General features: G+C 45.8%; 2 protein-coding genes across 2 annotated transcripts; one reads left to right on the top strand and one right to left on the bottom strand.

Annotated features, from left to right (window-relative positions):
• Positions 1–7924: 7924 nt before the first annotated feature.
• On the top strand, positions 7925–9661 carry K441DRAFT_557693 (uncharacterized protein; the record flags this gene model as incomplete). The annotated part of the gene is made up of 5 exons (XM_067643389.1): positions 7925–7995; positions 8261–8394; positions 8695–8963; positions 9101–9262; positions 9413–9661. The coding sequence occupies 5 exons, from the start codon at positions 7925–7927 to the stop codon at positions 9659–9661; spliced, it is 885 nt and encodes a 294-aa protein (XP_067504614.1).
• Positions 9662–10662: 1001 nt separating this feature from the next.
• K441DRAFT_696025 (uncharacterized protein) lies at positions 10663–13914 on the bottom strand (the record flags this gene model as incomplete). Its single annotated transcript, XM_067652853.1, has 3 exons — positions 10663–10696; positions 11181–11368; positions 11506–13914. The coding sequence occupies 3 exons, from the start codon at positions 13912–13914 to the stop codon at positions 10663–10665; spliced, it is 2631 nt and encodes an 876-aa protein (XP_067504613.1).
• Between the last annotated feature and the right edge of the window lie 3120 nt (positions 13915–17034).

The raw sequence follows: 17034 nt of genomic DNA, 5'->3' as shown, positions 1-17034 counted from the left end.
ATCCTAAGGGGAGGATAGAAACTTAGGGGTATATAGAGAATTATACTCTAGTAGCTGGAGGTATACGTTAACTATAAGTTGCCCCATTACCCCAACGCCTCGCTAATTTTTCCTACCTTATATTCTCCTACACTTACGATATTTACCCTATTTCTATAGTATTAGTCCTAATACTATATAGATCCCACTTTTGTCCTTACTAGTATTATAGTTCTAATTTCCGTGCCTATAGTAATATTCAGCTATTCTATTACTACTTAAAATATCTATTTTATGAAGTCTCTAAAGTTTATTTATTTATAGCAGCTATAGGTTTTTCTTATCGCTAGTTATATAGGTTGTTTCTTTACTATTATTGTAGTAGGTATATTTATATTATTAAATTAGATAAGGCCTAAGGAGTAGGCCTATTATAGCTTTATAAAGGCTAGCTTAACACTATTATTATATAGCATATCAGTTCTTAGTCTACTTTTTCCATCGTTATTAATTTGCGAGCTAAGCCTATAAACCTACTAGGATTTAAGATACTAGCCCTTCTCGCGTACAAAGCGTCTAAGTAGGGTAATATATTTCTATAAACCCGGATTGCCAAGTATAGCGTATTAACCATAATAAGTATATAAGCCCGCCTCTATATCCTTGCGTTCCCTATACAGAGCTATAATATTTACCAATTATAGCTTTTCTAGAATGCGTAGATCGGACGGGGGTATTAGATGTCTTAGTAGAATAGTAGCTTACTTTTAATACGGACGAAAAGGGAAAGGATTAGCCGGCTTAGCCTATAATTACACTTACCGTTAAATAGGGTTAAATTTAGATATAATGGAAAGCTTCTCGGCCTTAAATTCATTCTATTAGGTTAAGTAATACCCCATTAGCTCTAACAGAAAATAAAAACTACTCTTCCTTTTTAATAGCCTCCTAGCCTTTATACCTCTAATAGGATGCCTTTAGAATCCTCTCTAGCGTATATTACTTCTATAGGGGCTCCTAAGGACTTAGGCACGCTATAAGCCCCACCGGGCCTTACTAATGCGAAATAGTTATTAATATTTTCTCTTATTGACCAGTACGGTAATTATTTCCTTTATCTAATCGTCTTGTGTCTTATATATAAGGTAGGACTAACTAGACATTTTTAGTGCTTACGCTTACCGCGTTTAGACACTATAAGATACCATATTAAAAGGGTTTAAAAATCCACGAACTTATAATGCCATTCTAAATTATAAATTCTATATAAAGGATAGGAAGGGAAGGATTATTCCGCCAGACGCTTAGGGACTAATTACAATAAGGTATATAGAGAAAAGGAAGTTAGGCAAGGTCATAAGAATTATAGTATCGCCCCTATTTTTCACCCTTATAGTTAATAATACTTTATTATAGGTTGTGTTACCTATAAACTTATACTGCCCTATTAAGGTATATTAACTTAAACTTAGCATAAGAGCTATATCTTACTACTATTCTAGGGTATATATAGGACCATTCTCCACGCTTTATACTGGCTCTATAGGGACACGGATATAAATATAATTAGGGCCGTAGAACAAAATCGGTACCAGCTTAAGGATTAATAAGGTGCACTCGTTCTCCTAGTATACTTTAACTACCTAAGTGGTATAATAGTTAAGTTAATTATATCCAATTCGTGTAATTCTGCGTCTCCTTCTCTACCTCTTACTCTACTTCCTACGCCAGCTTCATCTCGAGCTTCCTTTTCCGCTCCACATTATCCGCCTTTAATTATTACTTAGATAGAGATACTAGTTATTATTATTAATTAAGGATTATTACCTAGAATTGGTAGTTATAGCAGTAGATATATATTAATTATAATAGTCGCTAAAGCTATATCTAAATACTTAGGCGGAGGTCATTATATATAGAAAGAAGAGGTAAAGACTCTTCTTAATTAAGCAAAGAATGCTATTAGGTATTGCATTAACGGAATAGATAACACTAATTAAGGCAGCTATAGACCAGGAACTATATAATAGCTTTAGTTAGTAATTAACCTCTTAAAATAGGTTAAGTGCTAAGAATTATACAGTAAACTATTAACCTTTACTTTATCTAGAAATGGCTTAGACTATTATATAATTAGCATCCTTTTAGAGGAACTAATAGATAACCATTTTATTATAAATTGTTAGATTTCTTAAGGGGAGTAGTATTAGGGGTCGGATCTATTAAAGTTCCTTATAGGAGAAGATGGGAAAATGGCCTTAAAGGAAGATGGGGAGTTAATCTTAGAGGAAGACGGGGAGTTAGTCTTAGAGGAAGACGGGGAGTTAGTCTCAGAGGAAGACGGGGAGTTAATCTTAAAAAATAATCTTAAATAATCTTAGATTTTTAATACGCATTATTTTACTCCTATTAGAGGTAGAAAAAAATATGCCCTAAAATAGGTTGTGCGGAGGACGTTTAAGGAGGCTGTAAAGTTTAGGTATACTAATATACCTAAGGCCAGGCAGCTCCTTATTATACCTATGAAGACTAATTACTAAATCTAATCCACTTTATTAAACTTCCTAGCTATAACCGTAAATGCGATTATGGGACTATTATAGCAGTTATAGAGTGCGGTAATTGCTAGAAAGATTAGGGTATATTAGTTAGGATAAGTAGGAATAAAAGGAGATATAAAGGAGATGTATATAACCTAACGCATCCTATACTAAAGTATTAGCTACTTTGCTAGTAAACCGTTTCATACTTATAATAACTTATAGTTAATAAGGTCACACTAATAACTATCCTTAAGTTTGCAGTCTATTACCTTACCCCTTTAAAGTTTAACTATTTTATAACCTAAAAGGAAAAATGGTATATCTAGTAGTTAAAGTAGTAGTTTAAGTATAGACTAATATTCCATTATAAAGGCGTAGGCTATAACATCTAAAAACGGTCTCTTAAATACTAATTACGAATAGTTCTCTTACTAGCTCTTTAAGTGTCGACTAGGGGAAATATATAACCTTTTAATGGGGATACTAAATAAAAAGAACCCCTAAGAGGCGTAGGGCCTTATAACAAGTCTTTTAAAGCTTATTTAGTGCACTTATAGTAAGATCGGTAATAAAACTCCTCTATTTAAAATATAGGTTATAGCGGAAAGCTTTAAAATATATATAGATATTTATAAAGAAAGCTATAACGTAGAGGATGCTAGGGGGTTCTTAAGGATTATAGAATGCGCTTTTAAGGTTGTTATAGGCAAAACGCTCTACTCTAGCAGTGTTCGCCTAGCTATATTAGATAATCTATAAGATCTGCCACTTATCTATATAGAAGGGCTTTTTAATTCCTTAGTATTTTAATTATAGAGGCTAAACTATAATAAATGCCCTAGGGGCCCCCTAAGATACTTTACGCTTTAAATTCTTAACGCATTCTTAAACCGTAATCTAATTTTTATTTTAGAGGATTTTTATAATCTAAGTAAACAAGAAGAGTCTCCCAAAACCTTTCCCTAGAGATACCTCCGCGTAAAAAAGGATGGTAGGGTTATTGTTAATATTATAATAGTAAGTGGCTTAAAAGAAAAGTCCTTATCTAACAGCGATAAAGGTATACGTAAACCTCACTTAATATTAAATAATTCGCTAATAAAGTTAATAGCTTATCTTAAATACCTTAAAGAAGACGTTTAAAGCCTAAGTAAAGACAGAGATATAGGGGCGCTTAAGTTATACCGTATGCAAACCAAAGCTATAAAATCTGAGTATGTATTATATAGAAGTCCAATACTTTTAACTAACTTAGTATAGGTACTTTAAAGGGAGTAAATTTAAAGTTAATATACTTGCCGTACTTAGGACTTATTAGGCCCGCGGTTATAGGATATTGCTACTAGATATATACATAAAGCGGGCTAAGTCTTATTCTAGTAGTATAGCTAGATCATTTATACCTTAGAGCAAAAATATTGCTAGGAGGGCTAGGTTTAATATTAAGGATTGCCCTATAAAATATAGAGATTCGTCTTTTATTATAGCTCTTAGCGTTTATTTAAATTATTACAATACGGTAGATATAGGGGGCCCAGCGTAGAGTAGATCTTATTTTTATTAAGCGCTAATTTATATAAAACAATAAGTAGGTGTAGGAATTATTATAAATTAACTAGCTCTACTTATCCCCTATATTTAAATTCGCTACTATTTTTAATTTAATAAATTGCGGTAGTATAAGCTTAGAATCCCTGGTGACTTTATATTTTCTAATAGTATATACTAAACTGCAAAGGGTACCGCGTAATAGTGTTATCCTAGAAAAATAACCATAAAGTAGTATAATCGTCTTTAGGTTGTCCAGTATTATATATTATTACTTTCCCAAATTTCCAGCTAGAGATAGTGGCCGCTTTAAGGCAGACATTAAAGTTTTAGATACGGTTGTTAAGGAAAGGCTAGATATTCGTACGTTATTTAATAAGTAGGAGGATAGGTTAGAAGATAATAAAAGCGATAAGCCACTTTATTACCTAAAGGTGTTAGCATAGGTCTTCTAAATATTTTGTATAATGCTTACTTTACTATATATATAATAAAGCTAAGTCGTAACAAGAAGTATTATTATTTAGATTTTTAAGAAACGGGCAAGTTTAGTTACTTTAGGGTATAATATATAGGCTAAGCGTTATAAAGGGGTACTCGTCCTGTTTCTAAAGTTAGAACCACTTAGCATATTTAATTATTTAGGTATTTAATATATACCTACGTTCTAAGCTCTAGATTATGCCGTCTCCTTTAATTACTTTTAGAGCTAAGCCGTAATCTACTTTAGAGCAATAAAAGGAGGTATATACGCTCTTTAATAGGGAGACTTACTAGGCGGAAACTGAGAAAGACAGTTTAAAGACAAAAGTTTAAAGGTATATAATTAATTGCGGAAATTAAAACCTAGGTAGATACTAAGATATAGATATAAGGGGTATAAAATATAATATGGGAGGGAATATAATGGGTTTAAATAGAGACAATGCCCCTATTAAATTTTAGCTATAGAGCCCCCCTCTAGCGTCTTACAGCTACTAGTATAAGTTTAGCTAACACTAATATACCCACTTCTCCTACTCCGCCTTATAAATAGGGAATCCCAGTTTATACTATATAGGGACTAAAGGAATTATAAGCTGGTAAAAAGGCTAATATAGATATCGTCCAACTAAACTATAAGGGGAAGTCCGTTTTGTAAGTAATAATCTTAAAAGATAGACTTATAGACATTTTAGCTGGATAAATACTTTAGATTCTTTATAGTATAAGAGGTGAACAGTAGATCTAATACTACTCTTATATACTAATCTTCCTATTATAGCAGGGAGGGTAAACAGCGCTATAGATATAAGATCTATTTAAATACTATAAGGGACAGAGCTAGTAGGTTAACGACTACCTATAGCCCCTACCATCCGTTTAGGGCGATTTCCATTAAGTTTAGCAAGGCATAACCTATTAGGACATATATAAAAGGGCAAGGTAGACTTTAATAGGTTACTAAGGCTGGCTAGAAGGTTAGTTAACGGTAGGTAATATAGCTATTAAACTCTATACGAGTAGTAAGGTAGCGGCGGCCTATACTCCTTTTATATATATACTAATTAAAATAAAGGCTTATTAATTATTAAGCTAGAATATTAGTACTATATAGCTATTAAGACTAGTTGTTTTTTATAGCTCTAGCGCCGAATTTATACTTTAGCCTTTACGCAGCATGGTTTTTAGCCCTCCCTAAAGTAATTAAAGCTAATGCCGAAAAGTTAGGCCTAATAGCAAAACCCTAATCCTAGAAGAGTATAATAATAACTAAGGCGCGTATTTAACCAAAATAGTTAAAAGCAATAAAGGTAAAGTTGAAGTAAAATGTATAGTAGTAGATATATATCTAGGTATTCCAGAGATAAGATAGTTAGATAGTAAGGAATATAGAGCAGCAGCTAACTAGAACGAGCAATTAGTTTCGCTAGAGAAAATTTAAAGGAGAGGGGCCGTAGGAGTAGGAGAGAAGGGATTATTTAAGAGACCGCTATACGCCTATAAGTATTGTTAGTATAAAATCTTAAAGTGGTAGTTAGGGTAGTAAATGCTATTAATTAGCCTTATAAAGTAATGCGGCTAAAGAAGAGATAAGGGAAAGTTTAGGGGGGAGATAGCTGTAGCGGGAAGCGCAATAGAGCTTAGGGTGTTAATATTAGGTTAAAAGACAAAGGCGCGCCAAACTGTAAAAGGGCAGTTTATATAATACGCAACCACGATAATTAGCCAAGCTGTATAACGCTCTTATACCTTAAATAGATTATTAGAACTAAATACTGCTACTAAGGTATTCTCTTAAGGTAAAAGTAATAGTCGCTAATACAAGTACAATCTATCTACTATCTATTTGCTAAAGTAATTTAAAGACTAACTTCTAGCGTCCTATAATCTAATAGGAATAACAGCTGCTTAAATACCTACTATTTACCAAAACTTACCGCTTATCTCTTAATAAACTATCATAGTATTTAATAAGACTTACAGCAACCTAGACTTTTAGGTTAGATAGTTTATACCACGCTAGGAGGATATATTATACCTTATTTCCCTTAAAATATATTCTAAATACAATTTTAACCAATAGTTTTATGGCGTCCTCTATTATTTTAACCCTTTGCTCTAAGGTTTCACCTTATTTCTATAGTTGCTACTCTATTAACTAAATTTAAAAAATAGCTTAGAGGGTATATATACCCGTAAAGCTATAAGCTCCACCTCTATACCCTTTGGCCCCTCTACTGTCACAGTACGTGCGGACTGTCAAGGTACGAGGTACGAGGTGACTGTATATCATTGACAAACGATGTCGTGTGAGGATCTATGTAGGAGGTGAGGCGGTATATATACGTGTCGCTTAGGGGTCAGGTCCGTGCTCATGCATACGCGTACACGAGCCATAACAACGCGTCAGGTCAGTGCCGTGACATCTACCCTTTGCTATAAGGCTGCCCTTTCCTTCTGCGGTTACCGCTTATTAGATAAGGAAAACACTTTATAGGGATATATATACTCTTTTAAACGCTAACTTATCCTCCAGACTTTTTATATATAGAGTAGGAGCATATAACCCTTAATCTTAATTTATAAAGTGGAGTGGAGTGGATTTAAACTCACTCTAAATTACTTGTAGTTTAGCTCATTTCTAAACAGGACTAACGCTTGCCTATTAAGGCTAGCAGTCCACTCTCTTCCCCTCCACTCCAATTTTAACCCAGTCCAAAAAGATTACTAGTTAAGGGAAGAACTACGGGTTGTGAAAATTAACTCTATGTAGTTACTTACTTGGCAATCTAAGTAAGCAACCATTGTGATATTACATATATGAAACACTGCAGTACAGAAGAGCGCACAGAAGAGCGCTCCACCCGTTTCTAACCTTACGCTACCCGTCGCAAGCCCAAATTCTCCAGAAAAATTACAGTACTGCTCTTTTTAAAGGATTAGATATCCGTATCGCTTTTCATCACACGTGGAAAGATGCTGTACGTTACGATCGGCCGGACTCCTGTATGGTAGCTAAAACGGCCATTCTATTGGCTAGCTAGATACGCTGATAGGAGTAAGGTGGTTTAGAGATGTGTAAGTTGAGTGTATTGTTCTAAAATGCCGAGGCGAATTACTAAGCCATTAAGGCATGGCGAACTCAGCCTTACGGGCGCTTCGCCAAAGCGGGAGAAGAGAAGCGAAGGTGCCCCGCCCAGCTGGGCCTTGGCTGCGGCTGTGTCCGCCCGCGCGTCGGATATTAGGACACAACAGCGCGGATTGAAGACCTCATTGCGGCATCTAGAGTCTCTTGCGACCTCTTCGCGATATATGCGTACGTTGTAGGATACTTACAGTGAACTACGGATAAGTCGAGAGAGATAGACGGCATGGCGGGAGTCAACTTCGTCCTGGGACCGAACGAGTCGTATTTTTTCAACTGTCCGCGACTTTGGGCAAGGTAGGTTGGCTTTCTTATTATCTTTATCTTCTTGGTATCTCTCTGTGCTTCTCCTATCGGACCCTAGCGCGTGGGGTGCCGTTATGGATCGAGTATAGCGGTTTGGCAATCGCTGCCAGCTTACTCTGTCGGTATAGCAGACAATGTTGATCGCGCGATGGCAATGTAATACCATGCTGTAGCGGCTGTGATGCTATGAGAGCGCATAGTGGAGAGACAGGCAGAGCGTAATATGGTTTGGCGCTGATCTTGCTGGGCATTTCAGGCATAACTTACCGCCAGAGATCGAAATGCTGTTCACAAAACAGCCACCGATCCAGGATGTGTTTGAGATGGCATTGGGGGAGAATCGGGCATACTTTGTGTCTTATAGAGACGCAGATGGGGGAGTGTATTGCCGTAAGGGATTATTTTCTTCTATTCAGTTGCCTTGAGTTGTTGCAGTCTTTCTTGTCGTTTATTGTTTCAGTCACTCAACTCCATATTCCAGGTTCTTTTGATATGTGGTTTTATATTCTCCTTCTATCTCTCTACATTGTCCTTGCTCATATAACTCTTTCCTTGTATCAGACCTCTAACCAAACCAGGCCTTAACAACCTCCCACCCCTCTTAACTACCTTCCTTTCCGGTCCCACCCCTCCTCTCCCCTCAAACCGCCCTCCCAACCATCTCATGAGATCTCCCCTCCCTTCGCCTAGCCCTCGGGTCATCCAACTCTTTCTTTGCTGCCGACAAATCCGCCTGCCAATGGTCTTCACTACCACTAGCACTCGAAAAAGCGCTTCAGTCTCGCTTGACCGAAACCGGGACCTGGAAGCTGGGTGAGCAGCCGGCCTTCGTGTCGCTCGGGGCGGGAGGCTCCTATTTCATGCGTACGGTGGGCGGCGGCGGGGCGTGGGAACTGAAAGGGCGGGCTGAGGGGATTAATACATATTTAACGAACGCGCCAAATTTTGCTGATATCAAGGTAACTCTTTCCCACTCCACTATTCTTCCCGGCCAATGCCCCACCGCTCTTCTCCAGACTTTCCCTCTCCCCTAGCCCTGCCTTCCTCGCTAGCAACTGAACAAGCTTGCCCAGGCTCCTAGCTCACCAGCAAACAGGGCCTCTACCTCTTCCCCTCAACTCCAGAAGCTTACGTCCTCCTCACCCTCGCCGGCACCGCCTTCAGCAACCTCCCCCCGCACACCTGGACCGACTACAACAGGATCTCCTCCGCGTTCCCGCGCTCGCAGCCCCCTCTAACCTCCCAAACCTCGCAGATAGTTCAGCAGCACTACCTCCCACAGGGCACATACGTGCAGCCATACGCGCCGCTGCAGCCGTACGCGCAGCAAGCGCAGGCGGTGTCGGGGATGCAGCCGATGGGGGTGCAGGGCGTTCAGGGCGTGGGAGTGCAAGGAATGGGGCTCCAGGGCATCCAGTCGCCGCCGCCGCAGTACGTCCAACCGGTCGCGACGGCGCCGCAGCTACAGACGCAAACGCAGTCGCCGCTATCCCCGCCGCCGCAGTACGTGCAGCCGGCCACGCAGCCGCTCCAGTCCCCGCAGATCCAACAGCCCCAGTCCCCGCAAGCCTACATCCCGCCACCGCAGCCGCCGGTCCAGCAGGAAGCGCACATCGCCCCGCAGCCGCAGCCACAGCCACAACCGCAGTTGATCTAGCTAGCCGTGCAGGCCCAAGTCCGAGCCGTGCAAACCGTGCAGCAGCAGCCGGTGCCCGCAGGCGCAAACTCAGCCGGCGACGCGATCGGGCGCGCCGTGCTTGGCGGCGTGGTCAAGCACATGATGGGGGGTCATCATCACCACTAGCATCAGGGCAACAACGTTGCTGCTGATAACAGTAATAGCAATAACAATAACAACAACAACAATGGGAACAACGATCCCAGCAACGTTCTCAACAACCTGAAAGGTAGTAATGGTAGGGGAGGCGGAGGCGAGGCGGGAGGAGACGCTTGGGGTGGCAATCCGGCTAATAATGACTCGATTGGCAATGTTGGAGGCGTGAGTGGGTATTATGGGGGTTGGGATGGCGGGTTTAGTGCCGGAGGGGTGGACCCCTCCCAGACGACGCAGACGACGTATGTGAACGTGGACGTGAGCGTGGACGTGAACGTTGATGTTACGGTGGACTATAGCGGCGGTGGAGGAGACAGCGGGGGTCGGGGAGGGGGTAGTTGAGGATGTTGAGGGCTGGGCGGGCAGATGGGTGTGAAGAGGGCGGGCGGAGAGAGGGCTGGCTGGTGGGTGTGTAGCTGAGGGCTATGGGCTGCCCTTACAGCAGAGTTGGCGGAGGCCCGGCTTTCCGCAGCATCACCTCAAGCTCCACGCCATACCAGCTTCGTTAGCCGCGAACCCGCAGGCCGAATCACTCGCCCATTAGTAATCCCCAGCCGCTGGGATACTACGTCTTGACAGGGTATGCTGGCGCCATATCATTCCCAGCGCCGCAACCGGCGGCCGATTGATGTATTATGGGAAGGGTATGAGACTCAGACGGGCGAGAGGATCCGTTGGGTGTCTATGTACAGTGGGAATTTGGTATGCTTACTAGACGTTGAAAACGGGGATATGGTGTATACACCGAAAAGGGTGGGAGTCGCTGGTAAGTCTAGCTCTTCAGGAGTACTGTATTTTTTTAGACTCGCTTGATTTCCTATTACCTAGGCATCATGAATAAAAGTATGAAGCAAGCATCTAAAGAACATTTTAGAGTATGTGACCCTAGAGATCAAAAATGACTTGAAATTGAAAAAATGATATACGCTAGGCTAGTGCCTTAGATGCCCTGATATCTCAGTCTAACCAAGACACTTTGCCGGCCGGATTATGGTAGATAAAGCTTCATATTGCTTGAGGACCGGCGCTAACACTCGTAAAAATACACGGCGTACATCCTAGTGATAACGTATCTTCAGCTAAATCCCGCTCTCCTCAGCGCCTTCACAAAAATCGCCCTCTCGTCAAAACCATATTGCCTTCGAAACTCCACTAGATGAAACCTAACAGCCCACTCATCCACGCCATAACTTACTGCTACTCCACTATCCCCAATGATTTCCCCCTGAACGCCCGCACTTTTACCCTCAACTCCTCCCTACCCTACGCGCTCCACCCCCTCGTCCTCGACCTCATCCACTCAGCAACCCAACATCAAAGAGAAAAAAAAGAGAAAACCTACCTGTTCCCGCGCGGCTTCCCAGCCGTCAAAGCAGCAGGAGCCGCGGCGGCAGCAGCTGTTGCGGCGGCGGAATGACCCTTTTCGTCGATGTTGAGCAGCACGCGGCAGTCGGGACAGTACCACTTAGAGCGGCGGGCCGGGATTTCCGTCATGCCTACGCACTCGAGGTGGAACCATTCGCGCTCGCACTGCGCTGGATCAGCAACCAGAGTCCACTTCTTCGGGACAGAGAATCAAGTATCGGGACGGGGATAGAGGATAGTAAAGGGAGATGATTAATGAGGGAAAGGATAGTGGATAGCGGATAGGGGAAATGAAAACACACCTCCTCATTCTCGCAAGCAATCATAGTCCCGAAACTAACATCCTGACAGATACAATACCGCGGCTCATCCGGATCGATCTCCTCCTCAACCACGGGCTCCATCTTCTCCTCCTCCGCCCGCCGCTCCACCACCGTCCTCTTCTTCGCCTTCGACCCCGCTTTACGCTTCACAATACTGACCTTCCCCTTGCCGTCCTCGCCCGCGGTGACGGTACCAGACGGTGGCGGACGCCGCCGCGAACTGGTGCGCGTCGCCAGCACCGGGGATGCCTGCCCAGTAGTGGGCAAGCTGACGTTACTAGCGCGCCGCAGGTCGCGCGGCTTGATGGATGACGCGGCGGGCGGCTCGGCACTGGCGGCTTTGGGGGTTGGGGCGGGTGCGCCGCGGGAGCGGGGGCGCGGGAGCGGGAGCGGGGGTGCGGCGGGAACGGGGTCGGATTGAGGTGCGGGGCTGGGGGCTTTGGGCGCGATGGAGGCGCGACGGGAGCGGGATGTCGCGGCGGTCGTCGGGGGCGCGACCGTCGTGCTGGGTTTTTTGTTTTCGGTCGGGGACGCGAGGGCGGGGGTGGGTTTGCGGCTGGTGACTTTGGCGGGCGGTTTGCTGATCGGGGTCGTGGGGCCTGCTGGGGCGAGCGGGACCTGGACGGTGGTGGTTTTTATGGATGGGGATGGAGCTGGTTGGATGGGTTGGGGGGTTGGAGGAGCGGGGGCAATGAGAGGAGGCGCGGGGGGTGCGATTCTGATGCGTTTTGGTCCGGATGGCTTGGCCATGCTGTCTTGAGCACCGACGGATTGCTCTCTGGCTTCGCTTGGCGGCGCTTCGGGTGTTTGTTCTCGTCTACGCTTCTTGTTCACTGGTCTGAGAGTTTCCTTTTTCTTCTCTGAGATAGGGGTGACGGTGACGCTATCTCTAGTTGAGTGGTTGAAAAAGAGATTCTTCATCATGTTTCCAGCCTCCATGACTTTTCGGCTGGCGTCTTCGATTTCCATAGCATCTCGCATGGCCTGTTCACGTAAGAGACTTTCTTTCTTAAGTTTCTTGGCCTCGTTCAGCTTCATGCCTCGGTTTACAAGCTGCGAATCCTCTTTGCCCCAAGTATCGGAACTAATCTCACCCGGTGCAAGTGGTCCTTTCTTATTGGTACGATCACCAGCTTCTTCATCAAGAAGAGACTCTCCGGTAGACTCGGTGCGTGCCTTTTCTCTTTCATAATTCTCCCGACCACGTCCCTTCTTCTGCAATTCACGGCGAATCATGGTATCGCTTGGGCTCCAGATAGCATTCTTCTTCATTTGCTTCCGCAGAACCGCCATCTCGTACTCGGTGAGCTTAAACCAAGGAGCGAACTTGCTGCCAGGCTTGGCATCAGGTGGTGGAGGTGAGAGCTTGGCTAGAGCATTGCTTGTAGAGATTCCCGCAATTTGACTGTGGACATTTGTCCCCATAACTCCAGGTGGCCGTACACGCGGCGTTTTGGGCACCTTAATCTTTGGCGGCTTAGGCGGTTTTGGTACCTTGACCCGGTTTTGAGTTGATATGTCGATCACCGATCCCATTGGCGAACCGGGAGGTGAGTCCTCCCATCTCGAGACGGAGCTTGCAGCGGGAGAGTCTGGATTCTGCGGTTGGCTATCCCCTGGTATTGTTCTCTTCCGACTGCCATCTCTTGGCCTGGCCGCAGAGCTCGTTGGTCTTGGAGGTTGGCGCGTTCCATCAAAATGCAAGTGTAATCGAGGTGTTCTCTCGAAGTTTCTGTTTATAGATCGTGTATTCTGTGGGGACACTGGCGCAGGTGTGGGATCTCGTGAGGGAGGTTGGGGAAGCGCCTGGAGCTTTCTCTTGATTGTAGCTAGGCGGTGGCAGTGGCGCTCAGCAACCTCGTACAGTCGCGCAGCTTCGGCATATGTAGACTCTCTGCAATATATAGCATGGTCGAGAGCGGCGGAAATGTCCTTGCGTAGGGTTTGAGGGTCGGGACGTTCATTCGCAGGGAGCTTGGGGAGGTTGCCGTAAGTCTTAGTGAGCTCGTGAACTTTGGCAGTTGTATCCAGGTAGCTAGCGTCCAGTTTGCCGATCAGGGTGAGGGAGCGAAGCAGGTCTGACGGAAAGAACTCCGTATAGTCGAGGAAATCGTTCACGGTAGTTTGCGCATCTGGATTGGATGGTGGTTGGGGCGTCATGTCGGATAGCGCATTCGACATGGTGACTTCAGACATAGCGCATCGTGGATGGCTGCGTGGAGAAGTGTCGCCAGACGAGCGCGTCAGACAATCCAACCACGCGTCGATGATAGAGTAGAGCAGAATCGGAGTGGACTTCTCGCGGAGATGATGGCGGTGGTGGGTGGTGGTGGATGGTGGGGATGGCGTCTCTACTGTATATGAAGCTCCAGGCGCTGTTGTCGCCATTATGGGGGAACTTCGGCTTCACTACCCTTGGCATCAAACCTTACCTGAACCTGCTACCCCTCATCACGACATATGTCACCGCACAGTTCCATTTGCATTTAGATGAAGGGATTGAAGATCCCCAAAGCAACAGGAAGCTCAAAACCAGGTCTTGAGCGCTGCTCATGACTCCTTAGCGAAGTCGCAGGTTGCGAAGTTACACATTCCCTCATCTATGACCCTGTTGTTGCTAGGAAAGGGGACTTCAAGTGCATTGATGCTAGTATTCTAGCCGGACTTTATTTGTATTAAATATCCAAATCTTCAAGTGTCTCGAAATCTCATAGTCCTAATAAAGACAGGGTACTATAGAACATATCTGCTCTTTGTATGGGGTTATTGGTGAAGCCTTCACTGAAGTACCCATAGAGCTCATATGCTTCACGATTAAAGCAGACAATGCCTCATGAGCCACACTAACAATAGTAAAATCAATTGCTCAGTTTACTCAAGCTTCATCGTTGTTCGAATAGCATTGTGAGGCCAGCTTAGGCACGTGAGTCCGCTTTCCCTGACTCAACCTCTCATTACCCGTCCAACTCCACTTCGTCTACTTCATCAAACTCATCAGATCCTTCACCTACATTCATTTGGTTGATTGCAAGTACTTCTACATCGAGCCGACAGAGGACTCCCTTGCGTATGATCCGCCGGGTAGCTACATGAATCAGCATCAAACTTCTCAACCTGCAATTTCTACGATTTCTTCAATATGTCAACAACTTTACGACTTGAAAGACTTCAGAGGCTGATTAAAGCAGATCTAGAAGCGCTTCCTGATATTTCGCCTCAGTTGGCGATATCTGACGACGAGGAATCCATTGGCGGCGTGCCAATCCCCTTAGAAGTTCCTTCTCATTCTGAAGCGACACCAGCAACGGCTATTGACACGCATACACTTCCCCTTCTCGACAGCTCACAAAACTTGGCTGCTCCTGAATGCGATAACTACGAATCAGAGTCCGAATCAGAGCAAGCGCCAGACGCCGAACTCGAACGTCGGTTTGTCCGCATTCCCCGGCCCGAACCCGAAGTCAACTTAGAGCGTCGGTTCGTGCTGTTAAAAGATGTCAAAAGCTGTTGGAGTGCAGACAAGGAAATTGTGCCATCAATGAGCCGGCTTCCAGACACCTGTCTTGAGCGCGGAGCTCTAGCCTCTCCAGACCAGCCCTTCAGCCCCATCCTCCCCATCAGCAAGTACCCATACAAATTCGTCAACCAGCGCGATTCACAGCGTATTGCTAGCAAGTTCTTTGACGCTGGTAAATTCTGGATGCGTGAATGGGACTTGTAAGTTCGCCTGGTAACCTCTGGGAGCAACTTCTCACAATTTCGTGAGAACCGGGTGCAATTCACAGAAACTGACTGTCTATAGGTACTACATCTGGCCCACTGATGATTCCAAACCTCTTATTTTAATCCGCGAGGATCAGCTGCAAACTTTGTTGACCGACATCAACACAGAGTTCCAAGATCTCGGACTGAAGATCACCGCTTACAACCGTGCGGAAGGCCTCGTGATAAAATTCCCTAACCATCCACGACTTACACCCCGTTATCTAGGACGTAGCTCTTCGAAAGCTGAATTCGACAACATGTCGGCGAACGCACCTGGGCATACATTCACAGCTCCTGGTGAAGGCCATGCTCCTCCGCCCGACCAGCGCACCCTCGAGGCATTCAAGCAGATGATGGACGATGTCGCGGAGCTCAACAAAGCTAAAAGCAAGGCTATCAAGGCCAAAAAGAAGGAGGAGCGTGTTTTGAAGCAGAAGAACATGGGCCAGCAGCTCAAGAGAGCCCAACGCTATCTTGGTCTCCATCCGAAGCTTGAGAACAGTAAGTATCCTGTTCTCGCCATTTAGAGATAATGACTTCCTGGAACGCGCATCTGACAGCACCCAGTCCCCGACCCCCTCCAAAACTCCACCCTCTCCTGGACCGAACTCCAAGCCGCCCAAACCGCCCGCTACGACGCGCTGCACTGCCCACCCATCAACCCATCCCTCCCAGCCCCCTACCCCTTCGACTCGACCCCCATCATCATTGCCGTCGACATCGAAGCCTACGAGCGCAACCACCGCCTGATCACCGAAATTGGCATTGCAACCCTCGACACACAGGACCTCGCCTCGCTCGCCCCCGGCCCAGACGGCGCAAATTGGCTACCCTGCATCCGCGCCCGCCACTTCCGCATCACCGAGCACGCCCACCTGCACAACCGCGATTTCGTCTCTGGCTGCGCCGACCGGTTCGAGTTCGGGGACTCCGAACCCCTCAGCCTCGCCGACGCCCCCGCCATCATCGCCTCCTGCTTCAAGCCGCCGTACTCACACCCACTATCCACCAACGAGGCTGCCGCGTTGCGGAGCGCCCCTGCGGGAACAGAGGGGAGGGAGGAGCGCAATGTCGTCCTGTTGGGCCATGATACCGCGCAGGATATCGCATATCTGGAGCAGCTCGGGTATGATCCGCTCGACCGGTCTAAGCTGCCTAATCTTGTCGAGATCCTTGATACGGCGTCGCTCTATCGCGCTTGGAAGCGCGAGGCGAACCCCCGCGCGCTGGGCGCGGTGTTGTATGCGTTCGATGTCCCGGCGTGGAATCTGCATAATGCGGGGAATGATGCGAGGTATACGCTGCAAGCCTTGCTGGCGATCTGTGTGAGGGAGGCGGGGGAGAGGGGTAGTAGGGAGGTGATGAAGAGAAGGGAGGAGGAGAAGATTGAGAAGATTGTGGAGGCGACGGGGGAGGCGACGAGGAGGGTGTTGGAGGAGGCGGAGGGGTGGAGTGAGGGTGAGCAAGGGGATGGTGGGGCGCCGGGGAAGATTGAGGAAGTGTCCGGGCCGGTGGGGCAGGTACAGGGGCAAGGGCAGGGGAAGGGACAAGCCGGTACTAGCCTTGTTTATGGTAACAGTGGTGAGAGAGGTCGGGGGAGGGGTGCTAGGGGCGGGTGGAGTGACCGTGGGAGAGGGAATGAGCGGGGTCGTGGTCGCGGGTTCCAGCGCGGCGCTGATTGGGGTCGAGGTGGCGTAAATCGGGGACGTGGTGGGCTAGCTCCGAGTGTGGTGCCAGCGCCCT

Source organism: Cenococcum geophilum (genome assembly GCF_001692895.1).
Source record: "Cenococcum geophilum 1.58 unplaced genomic scaffold K441scaffold_18, whole genome shotgun sequence".
Lineage (NCBI taxonomy): Eukaryota > Fungi > Ascomycota > Dothideomycetes > Gloniales > Gloniaceae > Cenococcum > Cenococcum geophilum.
This window is presented reverse-complemented; position numbering and strand designations above follow the sequence as displayed.